General features: G+C 37.2%; 2 protein-coding genes across 2 annotated transcripts; both read left to right on the top strand.

Annotated features, from left to right (window-relative positions):
- The first annotated feature begins 6,292 nt into the window (after positions 1 to 6,292).
- On the top strand, positions 6,293 to 7,321 carry LOC148675493 (trace amine-associated receptor 13c-like). Its single transcript, XM_088627158.1, has one exon. It carries the CDS (start codon positions 6,293 to 6,295, stop codon positions 7,319 to 7,321), a length of 1,029 nt encoding a protein of 342 aa, XP_088483284.1.
- A 7,083-nt stretch (positions 7,322 to 14,404) lies between these two features.
- On the top strand, positions 14,405 to 15,424 carry LOC148675492 (trace amine-associated receptor 13c-like). Its single transcript, XM_088627157.1, has one exon. The coding sequence runs from the start codon at positions 14,405 to 14,407 to the stop codon at positions 15,422 to 15,424; it is 1,020 nt and encodes a 339-aa protein (XP_088483283.1).
- Positions 15,425 to 22,801: the final 7,377 nt, after the last annotated feature.

Raw genomic sequence — 22,801 nt, 5'->3', positions numbered from 1 at the left:
ACAAATATTCCTACAGATGCAGCCATTCAAAATGCGCGGGCAATACCACATTATTTTGCGGTGCGCTTTACGCAGTATACCGCAAGTTACCGGTAAATACCGCTAGTTACCGTAAATTCTCCTATAATACCGCAAGCAAAATAATAGTATCCGGAATTTCCGCAAGGTGGAGCTAATAAAGCTCAACCTCTCATGTTTGAGCTGTCGCCATCAAAGTCTTTAACGAAGATATTACTAATAGTATTAATAATGAATGACCTTGGACAAGCTGTAAGTGTAAACTCAAAGTATTGCCCTGGTCCACATTCTTTTTTTCATTGCCTGTCTTTGTAAAAGTAACACCACAGCATTTCGCAATCACGCATTTGTTTCCAATCATGCAAAATACAGTAATTTTTTAGAATCGATTCACCATGCCTTTCACATGCGCATAAAAGAGATTGATTTAGGAACATAAACATATTACCGTATGCAAACTGTATTGTTTACAATATGTATATGTATATTTAATGTCTTAACTGTGACCGTTTAAGTATTGAATATTTATATGGAATTTTACCACTGAAGGGAAATCTTAGTACCTGAAGATTTAGCAAAGAGAGGATGAGAAGAGTGACAAACTAGTATACTTTAGATATTTTTTTCTGAACCGGGGAAAATCTGATCATGTTTCTCTATAACAATAATAAAAAACATTGCCACACCCGGACTGTTAAACCAACGCATTAGCACGTCAAAGCCCATTGAGGAGCCGGGCGCAATAATTGTTTTGTCCCTTGATTTACTGATCTGCGTTAATTACAGAAATCTAGTTCCTGCTCTTTGCAGACGACCTGGTCCTGCTGTTGCCCACACAACAGAGGCTGCGGCAGAACCTGGCACTGCTGGAGCAGCTCTGTCATACCTGGGCGCTGACAATCAATCTGGACAAGACCAGAGTTATGGTTTTCCAGAAAAAAAGCCAGACCTCCCTTAGTCTTCCTGATTATGAGTGAATAAAAGCATCTTATTAAAAACTCCAAGAAAGTTTCCAAGAAAGTTTATAATAATATGATCTATAGTTGAAATCTGAGCCTAAATAAAAAGAAAAAGCATTTTCAGAGAGCAATCACGCTCTGTTTATGTAGAAAAAGTGATTAGGTTTATGAGCAATCTAATTACTTATTCATTTAAAACGCTATATAAAATAAAGTTTATTATTAATTTGCTGGACAGAGCGGTGAACGTTATTATGGATAAGACAAAGATAACGATCTTGATCAGTTTTGAAATCTGTGTACGCTGTAAGGTTTTTACTTCTTAAACTTTTAAAATAGACGTTTCGAATAGAAAGAAATCATCTTCCTGGCACAGTATGTATAGCAAACCAGCACGTCTTTTTTCTCCAATCAGAGGGGTTAGACGCTCGGTTAAAAGCAAAGGAGATTGTCTGTTATAGTGGACATAAAAACAAGAGTCCGCTGGCATTATATCCTAGAAGACACAGACCGGGAGAATGCCTGCAGCGTAAAAGAAAATGCCTGATGAACTAGGAATTGGACGGTTTTCAAGTGCTTGTACAATCGATGGAAATGTTCAAATAAATGTGCAAAAGAAATAAACAAAATAATCATTTATTTCTTTATCATATTGGCTAGCTAATGTCCTCTCTTTGCTAGTTAGTGGCTGTGTTTCTGCGTTGGGTAGCAACGGGTGACTGTTCTCAGGCGGAAGATGTAAACAGCTTAATTTTCGTATTAAATAATTTTTTAAAATTAAAATTCATTCTATACAGCAATCGCATATTTGGGTACCGTTTCATAAAACTTTCATGCTTAAAATGTTTAGGGAGAAATGGAAGACTGATAATGGAATGGAATGGAATGAATGATAAGTGTCGCAGTTTAAATAATTTTCGTAGTTAGAAATTATGAAACATTCTGTTAAAAGCAAGGGAGTTTTTTTGTCCGTTGCAGTAAAAGAAAATGCCTGACAAAGTAGGGCTTGGACAGATTCCAAGTGCATTTTTGCAATTTACGTTGCATTGTCCATTGTGCTGCTGTAATACAGTTTAAAATAATTCAAAGTCTAAACTGTATCAGCTTTATTTATGGGTTGCATTTTAGAAGAAGTCAAAAACCGCACTTAAAATGCAATTTAGAGCTTTCTGGCAAAAGGAGACACCCAAATTAATAATGTAACATGCCACTGTTTGTGCATGAACAAAGTTATACTGCTATTCCCTTAGATACGCGATTAAAAAAAAAATGTGAATCCCCGGCGGAACACATTCCATAAGAATCAGCGCTTTTATATATCGCCTTTAAAGGTGGCTTCTCAAAACGCTTTACAGGATAAAAACAACAATAACAGCAACAACAACAATATTATATTTCATTGCACTTTGAAAACCAAGTAATAACTTAACTATATGTGCAAACGTTTTATGATATGTCGCTGTTGTGAATGTCTGTGGAGTGTATCTTATTAGCCTGTCTGACCTGGCTGTGCTCTCGCTCGCCCTCCCCCCCTCTCTCCCTCAATTCAATTCAATTCAATTCAAGGTGCTTTATTAGCATGACAGATGGGTACAATCAGTGTTGGGTATTTACTTTGTTTTGAGATTCCACTTTTAAAGATGATATATAAAATCAAGGCTTTAACTTGCTTTAACTCCGCAAGTCTGAGTTCTCGTGTCTGTCCTATCCAAACCCGAAAATATTACAATATGTATCTTTATAGCAGGTGGTGTACAGCTTTTTAGCATAGATTACACTTTTATAAAATGTATTAAAAAATAAAAAGGATTACAATCTAATTTTTCCACGTTTGATCCCAAGATCCCAAGAAAAATAAATCTAAACGGGGAGAAAGTTATGCTGAAAGTTTATTAAGATACTTAGAAGACAAAGATAACAATTTATGTTGCATTTGTCTGATTGTGAATCAAAAAACACATATATTTAAACACGCGTTTACGATTTAAATCAAAACGCAATTTAAATCAATATAAATGTTTATATTGTAACGCATAGGTGACTATTCATTGTTATTAAAATGACTTAAATTCGATCATGTTGTGATATTTAGAAATATAAATTTGTTTGGTGCGAGTGAGGTTTTATTTAATCTCTGACCAAGGGAAACGTTTCATTTTTTCAAAGAAATGTTTGTTAAAAAAAGAAGTCATGGCTCCAGTGGGATCGATCACAGACCGTGTGATACAGGAGTCAGGAACCTAACCCACAGCACCAGGTCACATGCAGAGTGCTGAAAAAGCACTACAGAAACATTATCAACAGACAATGTACAGCGTGTACTATTCTTGTGTTGAGGTACATGAATATAATTATATTGAGATAACAATGCACCGCCCACTGAGTGGAATGTTCTCATTTGTTCTCAAGTGTAAAAAGAGGTGATAATTCTTAATAATTCCGTGTCGCATTAACTAACCTCTTCAGTTTATTCCGTCAGACAGTACATGGATATAATTATATTGTTATTAATTTCTTTAGATACGCGATTCCATATTATATTCCCTTTTAATCAAATTCTAAAAGTATGCTTGTTGACTCCGGTATCTCATTAGTTAAAGACTTCGATGCTTAAAATGTTTAGGGAGAAATGGAATACTGGTGTGTATTTTTTCTTTAAAGTACCAAGACCAGCCATATACTGTATGTTTATGTTCCAAAATTAATATCATTTATGGCCTTCACACGCGTTACAGTATGCTCCTATTCTTTTTATGCTCAGCTACTAAGATTTCCTTTCAGTGGTAAAATTCCACATAAATATTCAAAACTAAAACGGGCACAGTAAAGACATTTTAATCTTTCTACGACCGACCAACACACCACGAGTGCCCCTGTCAGTCAACCAATCACGTACTGCGGTATTTTGCATCGTGGCGAGCGAAGCCATAGCCAATTACCTCCGGTACATGTCTGTACCGCGCACTTTGAATGGCTGCATCTGTATACAGATTTTGTACAGTTTTTCATGATTAATCTTCTGTTGGTATTGTGGCAGAAGATGATTAATATTGTGGTCAGATTTACTGAGAGGAGGCCTGCACACTGCTTTATAAGTGTCAGTAATGTTTCCAAAGCACTTATCGAGGACACATGTTGAGCCCGTCGGACATGTGATGTACTGTAATGCTGACGGGTAGGAAGGACATTGAAGAAGAAAAATAATAATGTTGTTTTGTCCATCACTATACAAACAAATAGTCAAATAGCATAATAAGATAACTGGTGAAACACAAACAAACCGAAAGTGATGATGAACTATAATCACCATTTCATAAAACAAAGTCGTTTTCAGTCTAGTTCATCCCAGCACAAGAGCAGGCCTGCTCTTCTTTATCAACATTGGGTTACCAGGAGTGATGTACCCCACATCAGTACCTGCCATCTCCTGTTGACACTGCAGTGTGAACGTACAGATGAGTTCAGAATAGCGCTGCTCCTGCTGCTGTGAGGGGGGTGGTTTGTGGATGAAGTCCTGGCTCTCCATTACCTGGCAGTCCTTGTCTAGACAGGCTGAATGACCCTGATTTTTGTCTTTGTTGAGAGACAGAAACAAAACAAAGACATTAACAACAAAATTAATTTAAGGATCTAATATAATATATAATATATAATATATAATAACATATAATATAATATAGAGATGTTTGTATTACCATATTCCACTTACTTTGTAAACATCTGCATCAATTTCTTTAATTCATTCACTTTAAATCCACTTAATATGGAGTTTTACCACTAAAGGGAAGTTTCAGTTAGTTAGTGCTCAGTTAGTGCTAAGCATAAAAATAACAGGAGCATAAAGCATAAACTCTCTGAACGTCATAAACAGTATTGATTAAGGAATATAAATATATTATATAAACTGTCTATGGTTGGTAGTGGTAGTTTAAATAAAAATATACAAAAGTATCCAACTTTTTCATTTTATGCATCAATGCTTTTCACTCTGTCACTTACTGTGGTTATTTTGGAAAAGTTTTGACATGCTCATTCAGACTATATTAAGTTTCTATGCTTTGTAAAAAGCTATAATGTTTTAAGGTACAGGTACAGGTATTATAGATAAATTATTATAGAAGTTTTACTTAAGTAAGTTTTACTTACTGTTTTACTCTCTCCATCTTTAGTATTCACCCATTTGTTCATTCACAGCCTCTTTTCCATTCAGCAGGGAATAAACCTTTTCCCTTTTCCTTTGCAGTCTACGCAACGAGAACAATGCTAACACTGAACCAAATTGTCACTCAGTTTGACCGACTTGTATCCAGCACCACTGAGATGAGGGAGAGAGACTGGCAAGGGAGCAGAAAGATTTTCAATTTTCCAATGAAACAATCATGACAGAAAAAGTAGTTAAAATAAGCACGGCAAAATGTTTCCAATATAATCACATGACCGAGTTATGTTTATGAAGGAAGTGGAATACCCTTCCACAACCAGCTAAATAATATATTTATATTAATAATTTGAAATTGTTCATGACGTTCAGAAATTCATTTTTATTTTCAGCTACTTTCAGAATAAAATTTACAGTTTTGTTGTAGGAAGCTAAAGTTTACACTAACATTTAATGCACAAGAAGGGCTACCTATTGATCGTCTTTGGTCAGTGAATCACGATGTTCGCTGTGGTATGGTGAAGCAAAGCTCAGCCCCTGTAACACATTAATGAGTTTTAATGCACATTCTGAATGGCTCCATCTGTATGTAGAAGAAGAGAAGTGCCTTGCCTGGTCTGTGGGTGCACTGGTGGTTTTAAGAGATAAAAAGAGCCTGTGTCAAAAGAAAAATGGTCCTAGCACTTTTTCATAATTGCTAGGTGGTGTAAAAAAACAAAAGCAGTTCCTGCATATACTGCAGAGTTCACCTACTGTATCTGTGACAAATTCTATTGAAAAAGTAAAACTTTTAAAGTAAAGGTATTTGGATTGTCTTTTTTTTTTCTAAACATATCACAACGGTAGCTACTTCTCAGGATAATATTCAAATAAAGAAGAACAGCAGATTAGATCTCTAATGAAATCTCTTGGCTCTTCACCGCATCTTAATTAACCAAAAGAAATACACTGGTTCCCACAGGCAAGCTCAGTAACAGCAGGAGGGGCTACTAGAAATACTTTATAAATTGAGAAGCAAAGAAGATACTAGCAAAACTTGAAAGATAAAACGAAAAAAGTAGCATTTTTAAGGAAGAGGAAGTGGAATTCTGATATCCTTTCAGCAAGATCTTTCCAATATAATTTTTGTATTTAAGATTTTCTTTTTTCTCATATAATGGATTTAAATGAAGTAGGTGGATATCAAATAGTGCAGTACTGCTTTGCTTCCGACAATACATCTTGCACAAAAGAAACTCGATCCACAGCTGTTTACGTAATTTTATATGTTTTCTTTATATCAGTGGTGATGCTGACAGTGTGTGGAAACCTGGTGGTGATCATCTCTATCTCTCACTTCAAGCAGCTCCACACACCAACTAACCTCCTCCTGCTCTCTCTGGCTGTGGCAGACTTTCTAATAGGGCTGATTGTGATGCCTTTGGCAATGATCAGATATATAGAAACCTGCTGGTATTTTGGGAGGATATTTTGTATGATTTTCTATTCTGTTCTCTTAATTCTTACAGTTGCTTCTCTTATTAATGTTGTTTTCATAAGTATTGATCGATATGTTGCTGTGTGTGACCCATTGCAATATTATAATAAAATAACAGTTACTGTCATGTGCCAATGTATAATATTTATGTGGTCATTCTCTGTATTTTACATGTTGATGATTATTATTGGTAATATTAATTTTGTAAACTCTGTAGGTGAAAATGTCTGTCTGGGAGAATGTGTTCTTGAAATCAGTGCGCCCTGGGTGATAGTTGACATGATAGCTACTTTGATTTTGCCTTGCTCTGTTATGATAGCTCTCTATATGAAAATATTTATTGTTGCCAAAAGGCACGCACAATTGATCAAAATGATAACTGAGCAGCTGACCTATCAAAATGGAAGCAATGGTAAAGTTTCCAGAAGATCTGAAATTAAAGCAGCCAAAACATTAGGAATCGTAATGGCTATATTCCTCACATGTTACTTGCCATATTACATTGGCAGTCTAGTTCAAGGAGATTTCAGTGACTCTTCTTCAGTTACTAATTCATTAATATTTATTATCAATGTAAGCTCTGCAATTAACCCTATTATTTATGCTTTGTTTTATCCGTGGTTTCAAAAGTCAGTGAAAGAAATATTACAATTCAGGATATGTGATGGAGCATCTGATCTAATTAATTTGTTCCCTGAAAATCACTGATTTTTGCATAATAAACATTAGCATGTCTTATGTAAATGTATTTGTTTATGTCCATTATTCAGACATACTAACGAAGGTTAAAATATATAGGAACTGGAAACAGCATTTTGCAAATGTGCATGTAGTTTTCCATGGAAACATGTTTTCTTCCAATGATATGTTCATTTTAATTTAATTAAATATATACATTAACTTGATAAGTTAATTTTTATTTGGCTTTAGAATGTTAATGGAAGGCAGATAAATACATAAAATAATGTATTTGCCACACTGTTCACATTTTATTATTGAGTAATATTCTATATATTAATGTTTCTAGTAAAAATACTCATCTGAGTATATGTATTTAATCAACTTATCATTCATGCCTAACCATGAAGCACATGTGACTTTGACTTTTGAAATACTAAATCAATGTGGAATTATTAAATCTCATTAGATCTGATAGGTGACGGTGAAGCCTGTGTAACTTAAGAAAAAAAATACCTTCATATATAAATATATAAAAAAAATTTTCCCCACCTATCCACACAGAACAAAGCCATTAACTACAGATGCAGCCATTCAAAATGAACAGTACAAAGCCGTACTGCGGGCAACTACGCACGAGCCACTGCGCCTTACCGCGGTATGTGATTGGCTGGCCAAAATGACCGACAGGGGCACTCGTGGTGCATTGGTCGGTAGTGAAAAGATTTAATCATTTAATCTCTTTACTGTGCACATTTTAATCCGCTTAGTATTGAATATTTATATGAAATTTTACCACTAAAGGGAAATTTTAGTAGCTGAGCATAAAAAGAAGAGGAGCATAACGCATCTGAAGGTCATAAACGATATCAATTTAGGAACACAAACATATTACTGTATGTAAACTGTACTGTATATGGCTGGTCTTGGTAGTTTAAAGAAAAAATACACACCAGTCTTCCATTTCTCCCTAAACATTTTAAGTTTTATGAAATGGTCCCCAAATATGCGATTGCTGTATAGAATGAGTTTTAATTTAAAAAAAATATTAAACAAGAAAATTAAGCTGTTTACATTCCTCTGCCTGAGAATATAGTCACTCATTGCTACGCAACGCAGAAACACAGCCACTAACTATCAAAGAGAGGACATTAGCTAGCCAATATGATAAAGGAATACATTATTTTTTTTGCTTATTTCTTTTGCACATTTATTTGAACATTTCCATCGATTGTACAAGCACTTAGAAACTTTCCAATCCCTAGTTCGTTTTCCATCTGATAATACATCTTGCCGAAAAGAAACTCGATCTGCAGTTGTTAATGTAATTGTATATGTTTCAGTGTTGATACTGACAGTGTGTGGAAACCTGATGGTGATCATCTCTATCTCTCACTTCAAGCAGCTTCACACACCAACTAACCTCCTCCTGCTCTCTCTGGCTGTGGCAGACTTTCTAATAGGGCTGATTGTGATGCCATTCGTAATGATCAGATATATAGAAACCTGTTGGTATTTTGGGAGGATATTTTGTATGATTTTCTATTCTGTTCTCTTCATTCTTTCAGTTGCTTCTCTTATTAATGTTGTTTTCATAAGTATTGATCGGTATTTTGCTGTGTGTGACCCATTGCAATATTATAATAAAATAACAGTTAATGTTATGTGCCTATACAGTATATAATATTCATTTGGTCATTCTCTGTATTTTATGTGTTGATGATTGTTACTTGTAATATTAATGTTATAAACTCTGCAGGTGCAAATGCCTGTCTAGGAGAATGTGTTTTTGAAATTAATGCATCCTATAGTTGATATGTTAGCTACTTTTATTTTGCCTTGCTCTATTATGATAGCTCTCTATATGAAAATATTTATTGTTGCCAAAAGACACGCACATGTGATCAAAACTGTTACTGAGCAACTGACATATCGAAATGGAAGCAACACTAAAGCTTCCAAAAGATCTGAAATAAAAGCAGCCAAAACCTTAGGAACTATAGTGGCTGTATTCCTTCTGTGTTTCCTGCCCTATTATATTGGCAGTCTAGTTCAAGGAGATCTTAGTGTCTCTTCTTCAGTAACAAACTCATTAATTTTTGTTATAAATACAAGCTCTGCAGTGAATCCTATTATTGATGTTTTGTTTTACCCCTGGTTTCAAAAGTCAGTGAAAGAAATATTAAAATTCAGGATATGTTATTGAGCATCCAATCTAATCAATCCGTTCCCTGAAAATCAATGAATTTTGCATGCATACTAAATGTCACTTTGTTTCATGTAAATGTATTTCTTTGTTTATGACCATTATTCATACATGCTAAATAAAGTGAAAATAATATATGAACCAGAAAAAGAGTTTTGCAAATGTAATGGAATAATGTTTTCTTCTAATGGTATGTTCTTTCATTTTCATTTAATTAAATATCCTAAATATCATTATAAATTTTCATTTGGTTTTAGAATTTTAAGGGAAGGCCAATTAAATCATAAAATAATTCATTTGTCATGATGTTCACACTTTATTTATTAATATTCTCTGTAAACTATTAATTTTATGATTAATTCCTATGTCGATCTTACTCTTGATAAAATCAGTTTTATCACTATATATATTTGTAGAAAATATATTCAACTGGTAGATTTTATTAAACTTAACATTTATGCCAAACCATGAAGCACGTGTAACTGACTGCTGAAGTACTAAATCTCATTGATGTTGACAGGTGATTTAAACTGTGAAATGTCAAGCCTTGTGTAACCTAAGAAAGAAAAATACCTTAACATATAAATATAAAGATATTTTCCCCATCTATCAACACAGAACAATGCCATTCCATGTGTTGGGGGCTGCAGTGTTGCTCGCTGTCTGGGGTCTTCACAGCCAGTAATTTCAAGGCAAATGGAGGTTGTCAGGACAGAACAACATCTAGGTGACTAGGAGTTTCTCCCATCAAAAGGGAGATGTAGGAGATGCAAAATTATACTAGAGGGTGCTTTTTCTGCAGGATTTCACTTGTAGTGATCAGTGACAAGCAGTGCATTGCACCACTGTTATACATACAACAACTGGTTCCTTACCTGCCGGTCTTACTGTCGGTCATCTTGACAGGGCCCGTTGTAATGAGATGCCCCATGTTCTCAATTTTAAATTCACTTCTCAAGATGTCACACTTCCCTGTTACATCCCAAAAATACATAGCATTACATCTTTGAAACTAATGCACAAAATCCTCATTTCAGTGGCACAAATCTTCACAAATACATGAAACAGAAGCTGAAGGAAGTCACAGCCCTAAATAATTTTTTTTACCCCTGAAACGAAAGGAGCACAGAAGTTATTTTGACAGTAACTACGAAGCAGCACAAATGCAGCACAGCAGACACTGGCTTTGCTTTCCTCCACCTGGGCCGATGTCTTGGACAAAGAAAGGTAAAGTCCTGATATTAGTTATCATTGTCATGCGACAGTGGTAGAGACAAATGTTCTGAATTTTCAAAATATTTCTTTCTAGAATTTAATTAACATTGATTCTGGGACAGTACCACCAGTTTATATTACTTTAAAACTATGCATATGTATACACAAGTATACGCAAGTTAAAAAAATAGCCTCTTTTGACTGAGAGCTCACAAGCAGGTGAGCTCTGCTTTCATCAATTCCCCTACGGGATTAATAAAGTATTATCTATCTATCTCAGGCAGTGATGAGGTGGGAAACACCACAGCAAAAGAAAAAGAAAAGACACAAAAAATATACAAAAAAATATTCATATCAGCGGAAGTGTTCCAGAGGAGGTTTTTGATTTGGGAGATGGATGGCCCAGTCATCCTGGATGGAGGAGACAGAACACCTCAGGGATGTTTCCAGGTGTTGGTTTGCTCTCTCAGTTTGACCATTTGTCTCAGGATGACACCCTGAAGACAGGTCATTCTGAATGCCCAGTTTATTGCAAAACGCTCACCAGAACCTAGGAATGAATTGGAGGCCCTGATCAGAAACTATGGAAGCAGGAAGCCTGTGGAGTCTTAATACCTCTTGGGTGCAAAATATCCATATTCAGGTGTGACAAACCTCAAGAAGGCTCCACAGCCGAAACGTTGTGTTTCTGTTCTTCTCTTTTCAGCATGGAATAAACCTTTACTCGTTCCTTTGCAGCCTACGCATGCTGACGCAGCTCCCTACTAGAAGTAAATATAATGTTTCATTGTAGTGTCATGGAAAATGAACTTAATAGAAAATGGATCTTAAGATGGCGCAGTTCCATGGTGACGTCTCGCGTGTAGCTCTCAAATGAATCCATTACTAAACAATGCTTGCAGTTTCTAATTTTGGCTTGTGGCTCTAAATACATGAAGAAACTACATTACCCAATACCCCAGACATTAAGTAATGCATGGGTGATGCAGTGGTAGAATTCTTGGCCGCTAGACAGGAACCCTGGGCTCCTGGCCATTGTGCAAGCTGTAGTTGCCTTGGCAAATTAACCCCATTCAGGATAATAAAGACTGTCTTTAAAATAAATATATTAAATAAAATGTATACTACATATTGACATTTTTGTTCATTATTAAAACCACAGCTTGTTAAATATTAAATTAATATTAATGAATATAGTAATAACTAAATAATAAACTTAATCACCAACCAAAATTGCAATTGGTTTAAATAATAAAATACAATTTATCAGAATTTAATTTAATTTAAAACAATCTTTGATTCATAGTAGTTTTTAATAAGTAAAATATATAAATTGTGGGATTCAAAAGCATGTCCTTACAGTGAAAAGCAGGGCGCATAAACCTTTTTGCATTGATGGAGAAGTAGCAAATGTGAGAATCCTGCCATAGGAGGAGAATTTTTTTTACAAAATTACAAAATGACTATACAGTAGGTGTAAGCAAGTTCATAATGCGAGAATTACTATTCCTACAGTACGTACAGTATGCAAAACACCTGACCATATAATAAGAATAATAATAATTGCTTACACTTATATAGTGCTTTTCTGGACACTCCACTCAAAGCACTTTACAGGTAATGGGGATCCCCTCCACCACCACCAATGTGCAGCATCCACCTGGATATAAAGCTTTCAGTGCTTTCTTTGTGTATATCCTAATCGCAGTGGGGGTGTGTGTGGGAAGGTTTAAGCTGCAATTGAATTTGTATTCTTCACACCACACAGCAGCCACAAATAAATAAAAATTAAACTTTTTTTTTCTTCTGATCATAAATGTAAAAAATTGTCATGTTTCACTTCCCTGTGTAACAATCATGATGTTTCCGAAATATGAAGCTTAATGTTTTTTAAATTTGCTACCAATACATTTATGAGCACGGTTAACAATATTAATTTATTGATATAAATATATGTATTTAGCTAGTTGTATCAGGGTATTAATTTTATATATCACAGTATTTAAATGTTCAATTCAAATTCATGTTCTCATAGAGGGGTATGTCAAATGTTTCCAAAACATCCGCTTGTGATATTTTAGCTGCTTAGTTACACTATTCCAAATTAATATTACTATCAAATGGTATTAAATCAGTACAACTTTCTTTTACAATAACACCAAGTTGTGTTCTTACTAGGTATTCTTATAAAACGATAAAACGTTATAACTTTTTATGAAGTACAGTACATAAACTTTATAATGTTAGAATAAGCGCGTTAAAACCATAACACACTGTAAGTCACCAAGTTAAAAATATTTATAGAGAAGGTAGAATACTGTTGTGTACTTTTTTATATTTAGCTACCACTGCCATCTACTGTGTGTACATTAGGTATGTATTATGTTATACTACTGTTTTTATTCTCAGCTACCAAAATGTACCTTTAGATTTTTTCTATGTGGATGTGAACTTGAAAGAGGCACATCACATTCACAAACTACAGTATAGTAATAAACTATTTTTATATATCCAACTGAACAAACCTGCTTGCATGAAATATACCTACTGTTTAATCAGTTTAATATTTAACATGCTGTAATACACAGTTTAAAATGATTAAACGTCTAAACAGTATACAACTTCAATTCTGTAATTGGAAAAAGATTCTCCCTCAGCAATGACCGCGATTTGAAACCAGGCATTTTCTGGTGACAGCCCAAATGCTCCACGCCAAATTAAGCTTTCGCTGTTCTACCTGGTGGTTTTACAAAGTAGCACAGCCCAACAACTGAGTATTTAAAAAAACTACGTTACACCGCAGACATTGAACTGCAAACTACTGCACTATCCCCTGCGCATTCTGAATGGCTGGATCTGTACAACACACAAGTTACACTATGTACAAACTTTCACACAGGTGTCCCAGAGGCCTAACATCCTAACTACTAAAAAAAACAGACTGTTACCAAGAGTTCAAACTCTTGTACAATGACTACAAGAGCCAAAATAAGAGAAGCTGGCTTCTGACCTAAATAGAATACGACCTGCAGTTAAATCTCTCTCTGAACCCAGAAGCCACCAAATGAATGAATCTCCCTATTCTAAAAATATATCTTCTTACTGGGAAAAGCCATTTGTAACTGGTAGATTCTTTGATTCTTTATACAGGAAATCAGAGTTCCCTAAAACCACAGAATAGCAAGCTCTCTTAACAAGGTTTAAATACTTAGATCCACTACATCTCACCAAACATCCCCTTGATTTGAAGCTGTTGACACAAACATGGTTCCCCATTGTATCTATAGGTTCACTTCATAACACATAATTATCTTTTTCCTTCATTAATTCAGATACCCTATTTAATGTATTTTATAATATATGGTTTAGCGTAAAGTTCCATCTTGTTTATAGTCTTTTTATGTTTAATCTCACTGCACTCTGAGGATGTGGGCTGCACTCTAGGCTCCACACATAACCCCAGGACAACAGGTGTCATTAGAAAAACAGAACACTCATCCACGCTTACTAGCACCAGGAGGGGCCAGTAAGAATTTATATAAATGTCATACTAACATGAAATGTTTTACAGACGCTGGTAGAAGTCAAAGATATCAGTGCTGTTCTAATTATTATAGACAGAGTCTATGTTTTTTTAATATTTGAATTATGATATTTTAAGTATACATAAGTAAACATTATTATACATTTCAATGGAAGTTACAGAATTTGAACCAGTGCAGTATTGTTTTCAGACTTACAACTCATCCTGTACTAAGGAAGTGCGATCTCCAGCTGTGTATGTAGTGATGTATATTTCTGCAGTGGCAGTGGTGATGCTGACAGTGTGTGGAAACCTGGTGGTGATCATCTCTATCTCTCACTTCAAGCAGCTCCACACACCAACTAACTTCCTCGTGCTCTCTCTGGCTGTAGCAGACTTACTAATAGGAATAATTGTGATGCCTTTCCAATTAATCGTGCTAATAGAAACATGTTGGTATTTTGGAGACATATTTTGCATTATTTACAAAACATTTCACTCTGTGCTCACTTCTGTTTCTGTTAATAATGTTGCATGCATATCGATTGATCGTTATTTTGCTGTTTGTTACCCCTTCATTTATTCTACTAAACTAATAACTAACATAACATGGTCAATTATTTTATTTAATTGGTTTTTTTCACTGCTATACAATTTGGCTCTTGTTTATTTTAATGGAAATATTAGTAGTGCTGAACTCAATACTTGTCTAGGAGACTGTTTGTTTGTAATGAGTGAAATATGGGGAATAGTAGATTTAATAATTGTATTTATCCTGCCTTGTTCTGTAATGGTTGCCCTCTATGTGAACATTTTTGTAGTAGCTAGAAGACATGCAAAATTAATCAACTGTGTTACAGCACACGATAATTCTGCAAATGAAAAAAAAAGTAAACTAACTACAACGTCTGAAAGAAAAGCTGCTAAAACATTAGGGATTGTAGTTTTTGTTTTTCTCTTGTGTTTGGTGCCATATTATATCTGCAGTATTGTTTATGAAAAAGTTAATATTTCTTCTTCTTCTGTAGTTATTAATTTTCTGTGTTGGCTGATGTTTTTTAATTCTTCTATCAATCCCATTATTTATGCTCTGTTTTACTCCTGGTTTCAGAAATCAGTTAAATTAATTGTAACATTGAAGATTTTTAACACAGCATCATCTTTGATCAACCTGTTTCCAGAAAAATAGCAACTTAATCTGTGGCCGAAAACCTCAAGTACTGTATATGAATTTTCTTGCTCCAGAAAACACACCAGCTATTTTTGCTGTTGTTGATTTAGTGGATTTTTTATCATTTGATTGTATTTTAGATATTCATCATACATCCCACGGCACTGTGGTAAAACCAAAATTACTCATATTGTAAAAAACATACTCAAACGTTATTTTTCTATATTCTGGAAAAGAAAGTTTCAAATAATCATTTCTGACATCTAATAATGTTATAAATGTGCAGCAAATGCTAAGAGAATTCTCCGAATGGAGGAAGAGAGCTGAAGTTCTAAACAGTAAATTGAAACAGCTGAGTATAGTAACATGATGTGTCTCCGTGTTATGCAGTATTTTCACAATGAGATGGCTTTTTACAGCAAGATGAGACACTCCATAGGCCAGAGTACTGCAGGTCTGCCAGTTGTTTTAGTATTAACATCTATTTTCTGATATGATTGTTTTTTAAGGTAATTTGACTGTAATATATTTTAGAGAGGTATTTGTTCTGCAAGGAATGCAGTTGCCCCTTAATGTTTTAGAAATTGACTCTGGAGAACCGGTCTTCAAAATCATGTGAACTATATTAATAGTCACGAGATCTGCCTTTTCAATTGTCTTTTTATTATTATTCTGTTTATTGAAGTCAATATTCCACTAGGAATCACATTGTAAACAATAGTTATTTGGGGTGATGGAGTTTGCAGTTTTATTTAAAAACAAATGTTATGTACTGCAGTACTTCATTTTCAGCTGTGTAAATATCTCAAGTTCTACTTCTCAAAACCTCTGTTTTGTTTACTTACTGTAATATATGTTATTCAATATTAAAAATCAATGTGCTCAAAAACAATGCTGTAAAGTAACCAAGTCAATAAAATGTTTATAAAAGGAAATGTTTGATTGTTATTTTACCAGTTTTCAAAGGTACTGCGGTAATAATGTAGGAGCTGTAATATTTTTAATAGGCTTTGTATTTAGGTGTTGTCTTCCTTTCTGTTCATGCAAAATATTCAATTAGGTTTGTTTTTATTTTCTATTAAATAAAAAAAAATGTATTTATTTATACCATGGTTGTGAAATTCAGTAATGACTATTTGTCTTGTGTAATTTGTTGCAAAGCAACAAGTAATAGGTTTATTCAATTCTGAAACGAGAAGAAAGAAAAACTTTTCGGCCGTGGAGCATTCTTCAGGAGTGTGACGCAGCTATCCACCTGAACTTTGTTTTTTCTCAATATACAGTGGTGTGAAAAAGTGTTTGCCCCCTTCCTGATTTCTTTTTTTTTTTGCATGTTTGTCACACTGAAATGTTTCAGATCATCAAACAAATTGAAATATTAGACAAAGATAACACAAGTAAACACAAAATGCAGTTTTTAAATAAAAGTTTTTATTATTAAGGGGAAAAAAAATCCAAACCTACATGGCCCTGTGTGAAAAAGTGATTGCCCCCCCTGTTAAAACAGAAATCAACTGTGGTTTATCACATCTTTGGAAAGCTGAGTTCAATTTCTCTAGCCACACCCAGGCCTGATTACTGCCACACCTGTTCTCAATCAAGAAATCACTTAAATAGGACCTGCCTGACAAACTGAAGTAGAGCAAAAGATCCTCAAAAGCTAGACATCATGCTGCGATCCAAACAAATTCAGGAACAAATGAGAAACAGAGTAATTGAGATTTATCAGTCTGGAAAAGGTTATAAAGCCATTTCTAAAGCTTTGGGACTCCAGCGAACCACAGTGAGAGCCATTATCCACAAATCGAAAACATGGAACAGTGGTGAACCTTCCCAGGAGTGGCCGGCCGACCAAAATTACCCCAAGAGCGCAGCGACGGCTCATCCAAGAGGTCAGAAAAAAACCCACAACAACATCCAAAGAACTGCAGGCTTCACTTGCCTCAGTAAAGGTCAGTTTTCATGATTCCACCATAAGAAAGAGACTGGGCAAAAATGGCCTGCATGACAGAGTTCCAAGACGAAAACCACTGCCGAGCAAAAAGAACATAAAGGCTCGTCTCTGTTTTGCCAGAAAACATCTTGATGATCCCCAAGACTTTTGGGGAAAATACTCTGTGGACTGACGAGACAAAAGTTGAACTTTTTGGAAGGTGTGTGTCCCATTACATCTGGCGTAAAAGTAACAGTATTTCAGAAAAGGAACATCATACCAACAGTAAAATATGGTGGTGGTAGTGTGATGGTCTGGGGCTGTTTTGCTGCTTCAGGACCTGGAAGACTTGCTGTGGTAAATGGAACCATGAATTCTGCAAAATATCCTGAAGGAGAATGTCCAGCCATCTGTTCGTGACCTCAAGCTGAAGCGCACTTGGGTTCTGCAGCAGGACAATGATCCAAAACACACCAGCAAGTCCACCTCTGAATGGCTTAAGAAAAACAAAATGAAGACTTTGGAGTGGCCTAGTCAAAGTCCTGACCTGAATCTGATTGAGATGTTGTGGCGTGACCTTAAAAAAGCGGTTAAGGCTCGAAAACCCTCCAATGTGGCTGAATTACAACAATCCTGCAAAGATGAGTGGGCCAAAATTCCTCCACAGTGCTGTAAAAGACTCGTTGCCAGTTATCGCAAACGCTTGATTGCAGTTGTTGCTGCTAAGGGTGGCCCAACCAGTTATTAGGTTTAGGGGGCAATCACTTTTTCACACATGTAGATTTGGATTTTTTTTTTCCCTTAATAATAAAAACCTTCATTTAAAAACTGCATTTTGTGTTTACTTGTGTTATCTTTGTCTAATATTTCAATTTGTTTGATGATCTGAAACATTTCAGTGTGACAAACATGCAAAAAAATAAGAAATCAGGAAGGGGGCAAACACTTTTTCACACCACTGTATAACATGCTCTCCAGTGGATCACCTGTGTCTGGTTCGCGCATTACCTTGGACTGTCTCTATAACAGCATGAGGGAACGCTCCCAGGAGAGAGCTAGCCTGGCACACAGCACATTCCTTCACCTGTGGCAGAACACCCAAACCCAATCGCACAACCCAACAGGGCCCCCGATTCCTCTGATCATAGTATCTCTTCTGCCAGACCTCAGCAGTGGGAACAGCTGCAGGAGGTCCTGTGACTGGCCTGTGTGGAGGTCTGCACCATCTTGGACACTCTGAGTGACCTCTGACTTACCCTGACTTACAAACACCATCCTTGGAAGTGAAGGACCAGGATGCCTGCCCACCAGGCGGAGGTGGGAGAGCAGAAGGGAATGGAGTCTCCTCACAGAGCAATGACGGCAGCAGGTGGAAGAGTGCGGTTTTGCTGGTCAACACCAGCAGCAAAACCACGCATTCCTTCTGCTCTTCCATCTCTGTCCACTGGTGCTACGTCCCACTTCAGCATGAGATGACTGTAAGACTCAAAGACAGCATGTAATGGAAAGTTACTTAGAAAAAGTGTTTTATCCTAAAAATGTTGTTTATGGGCAGAGCTGTGCTGCAGAAGCAGCTGGATACTTAGAACAAAGTATGATAGCACCCAGCTCGTCAAGGGCATGGGATGTTTTAATAATGTTTATCTCTGCTGCTTGAAGAAGGGAGTATGAGAAACTGTTTGTATAACTGCTCTTCTTTGCTTTAAGCAGAAACCTATGAGGAATGGAAAATTACTGCTTCGCCTGTCCTTGAAGTGTTGCATCAGCTTAAAAAAGATATAAAACAAGGGGCTCTCCCTGCTTGCTTTTGAATCAGCTTTCACTTCTCTGCACAGGATGGGTGATTGCTTTTTCCCATATTGCAACATGAATAAAGACCTTACTGAGTGAATGAGAACACCTCTCCTGGCTCTTCTTTGCTAAAATTCCACAACACAGCCATTAGGACATCAGTTTAACATCCTTACTTTCAAAGTGTTTGAAAGCCTAGCCTAGGCTCCTGTTTGTTTGAGCCTACCCTTTAAGGCATAGCTTGTATGCCGACACCAGGGTGGCCTGCAGGGGAGCCTCCTTGAGGTGTCACAGGGCAGGCAGCCGCCCAGTTCTACAAGAAACCTCTGAAGGGGACGAATCCTCCCAGCTCTAGATCCACAAGCTGGGTTCGTCTCCTTGTAGGCGGCAAGTACGAAAGCTACGGTGGCCTGCCCGCAGGTGACACTGGGGCGGCATATCCACAAGCCTACGAGGGAGCCCTTCGGAGGGTGGTCTATTTGCAAACGTGTGGAGACACCAACACCATGGTGGCCTTGGAAGGGCTCCCCTGCAGTCCTGCGGACAGGCCATGCAGGGCAGTTGCTGGGTGACTCCTGAGAAAGGCTGGCCTGCCTCCCAAAGGTGTCACGGGGGTCATGGCCCAATCCCAAGATGGAAGAGCAGGCCGGAAAAGTCAGACAGGTGCCTCCAGGCCCTGGGGTGACACCAGCCCACCCTGGAGGGCCCCTGCCTGTGGGCATATAGGTTTCTCCCACCACTAGGTACTAGGCTCCACCAGGAAGCCCCTGTCCCCACTCTGTCTCTGACGTGCCCACCCACAAGAGTTATTTCACCGTTCCAACGTGCCCTGGGCTATTAACCAACCCTCATTTCAGACTCACCCGCAGATAACCAGGTCCCTTCTGTTAAACAATATATCACCAATCTCCAGAAACCATGGAAAAATGCTAAGTTTACTTTATCCCGCATCGCTCAAAGACAATGTAGAACTGCCACTAGGCTCCGTCGACCTGTTCCCCGCCTCCGACGAGGACAACTGGTATGGCTCTCTACACACAATATCCCTGTGAAACAGTACTCTTCTTAGTTATGATTTAGCCTGCTAACAGCTTTTACATGCTGAACTGTGACCATCATGCTTGATCATAGATGCTTCCCCCCCGTACTTACCCCCAAATGGTGAATATTTACCCAAATGGTGAATGTTTACACTAAACTTCTGATGAGAAAGGAAGGTTTCTGTTTCCTGGAGTTACACCAAAGACAGGAGGGGGGGGGGCATATACAGTATATAACTTATGTAGGGCCATATTCCCTTTGTGCTACGATAGGTACTATAACTATAATGGTCCTTATTGTGGTTCCTTGTATGCATACAATAAAGCTTGGCTGGACAAACGAACACTTCAGGCTCGAATTTCTTGGTTTCTAGTTAGGTCCCCGGTATATTGGCCCTTTCTGTGTCCTTACCCAGATAACCCTTCACACATACCGTCTTGCTTTACCTCCCACCCTTAGGTTATACCCCACCTTTCACGTCTCACTACTCAAGCCTTTTCACCGATCCTCCTTTTCACATGGCCCAGAAGAACGCTCCTGGGTATCTGAAAAAGACTCTTATGCCGGATTTCCACGGTGATTTCCCCAACTGTCCATCTAGGAAATCAGAAGCCGCCCCAGGTCTAGAACTTGTCTGGTTGTCTGGTCTAGAACTTGGATAGTTTCTGACTTGGTCTCTTGGATTTCTGTTTGGCCTCTGGTTTCGACTTTCATATTGCTGGACTCGGACTCGGATTTTCCCCTGACCACAGTTTTCGGACATCTCTCTGGCTTTTTGTCTGGTTTCCTAAGCTCCGCATAGGATCCTCCTCACTATTTCTCCCACTGGTTCTGAGTGTAACATTTGGTGTCTATACTTCCTAAGATGTAATATGTAATGTATAACATGTTTAAGGTCACAACCACTCCAGATGGAAATGGCCTGCTGAATGCATGGAGTGTTTCAGAAACAAAGGAAATCATCACTGATTTTACGAAAAATGCAACATCCCTACAACCTACTATAATTAGCGGTCAGACTGCAGAAATTGTCAATGACCACAAGTACTTGGAAGTGATCATACAGCAGAGAAGAACCTGAGATGGGACAAATGCTGTGACACCATTTATAAAAAAAAGGTTAATAGAGACTCTTTCGTCTTAAGAAACTAGGCTCTTTTAAGGTAGAAAAACTTACTTTACTATATTAAAATTATTCTACAAGTAATTTATTAAAAGCATCCTAACATACTGTTTCACTTGTTGGTTTGATAACAACAGCACCATTAATTGCAATAGGTTGTGAAAATTGCCATATAGCCATCATGACAGCTCATCCCATAAAGGTTCAATGGGAATTCAATTAATAATAATAATAATAATTGCTTACACTTATATAGCGCTTTTCTGGACACTCCACTCAAAGCGCTTTACAGGTAATGGGGACTCCCCTCCACCACCACCAATGTGTAGCATCCACCTGGATGATGCGACGGCAGCCATAGTGCGCCAGAACGCTCACCACACATCAGCTATCAGTGGGGAGGAGAGCAGAGTAATGTAGCCAATTCATAGATGGGGATTATTAGGAGGCCATGATTGGTAAGGGCCAATTGGAAATTTGGCCAGGACACCGGGGTTACACCCCTACTCTTTTCGAGAAGCGCCCTGGGATTTTTAATGACCACAGAGAGTCAGGACCTCGGTTTTACGTCTCATCCGAAGGATGAGAGCTTTATTATCCTCTGGGGGAAATATGTTTTACAGCACAGTCCAATACAACAATACAACAAGGAAGACAAATATTAATGACAGAAAAAATGATACATTAGTGTTACAGGAAATAAGAGAGTTACTTTACATTGGTTTAGAGTGATATCGCAACAGGGATGAAAGATTTCCTGTGATTACTTTTACATCTGGGGATGCAGAGGTGTCTCTCAGATGTAGTGTAAATTTGCAGTGGAGAGGATTAGGCACACACAACATAAGGCTCTTGGCCTTCTTTACAACACTTAGTTTGTAGAGGATATACGATATAAGGCTACTTAATTTTCCCCGTGTACAGCATGCATGTCCAGATGTTGCTTATTGGCCACACATGCTACTAGCCTTTGACTTTTATGTTACTCAACAAAATGAATTGACATCTGTCATGTCTGCTCAAAATAGTGGCAGTGCACCTGTTGCAAATAGCCATGTTCTTTTAAGTTTGTGACTGTGCTGCAGTTATTAATGCTGTTTAATGCACACTGTGCTCTATAGACATGGACTCCTGGTCCTCCTGGACTGGACTGCTCCAGTAACCTCTGACCTTTCCCCTTTAAGGCTTACCTTTTTCCTCTCCTCTTCTGGAAAATTGATAGAGGTCCCCCCTTTACCCTTTTTTGCCTCATGCCTGTGTAGAGAAAGCCTCTTTCTATTTCTCTCGGGCCATTACCTACCTCCCTTCAGTGACTTGCATGCCCATTGTAAATGAAAAGTGTGAGCCTGATAGACCTCCTCAAGCCTGTTTATTTTCCTCTTAATGCCTCCACAAGAGCTGAGCCCACCAAAATATGAATATACCTTATGTTTCTATTTTCAGGGGTGCATGCGGAGGATTACTGCACCACTTACAGGGATGAAGTTGTACAGCTGCTTAGGTGGTG

This window comes from Lepisosteus platostomus, chromosome 3 (genome assembly GCF_059453375.1).
Source record: "Lepisosteus platostomus isolate fLepPlt1 chromosome 3, fLepPlt1.hap1, whole genome shotgun sequence".
Taxonomy (NCBI): domain Eukaryota; kingdom Metazoa; phylum Chordata; class Actinopteri; order Semionotiformes; family Lepisosteidae; genus Lepisosteus; species Lepisosteus platostomus.
Note: the sequence above shows the minus strand (reverse complement) of the source record. Positions and strands in the feature narration are given on the sequence as shown.

Coding starts and splice junctions, on each gene's coding strand:
- LOC148675493 (XM_088627158.1), top strand. CDS start 6,293: ATGGATTTAAATGAAGTAGGTGGATATCAAATAGTGCAGTACTGCTTT.
- LOC148675492 (XM_088627157.1), top strand. CDS start 14,405: ATGGAAGTTACAGAATTTGAACCAGTGCAGTATTGTTTTCAGACTTAC.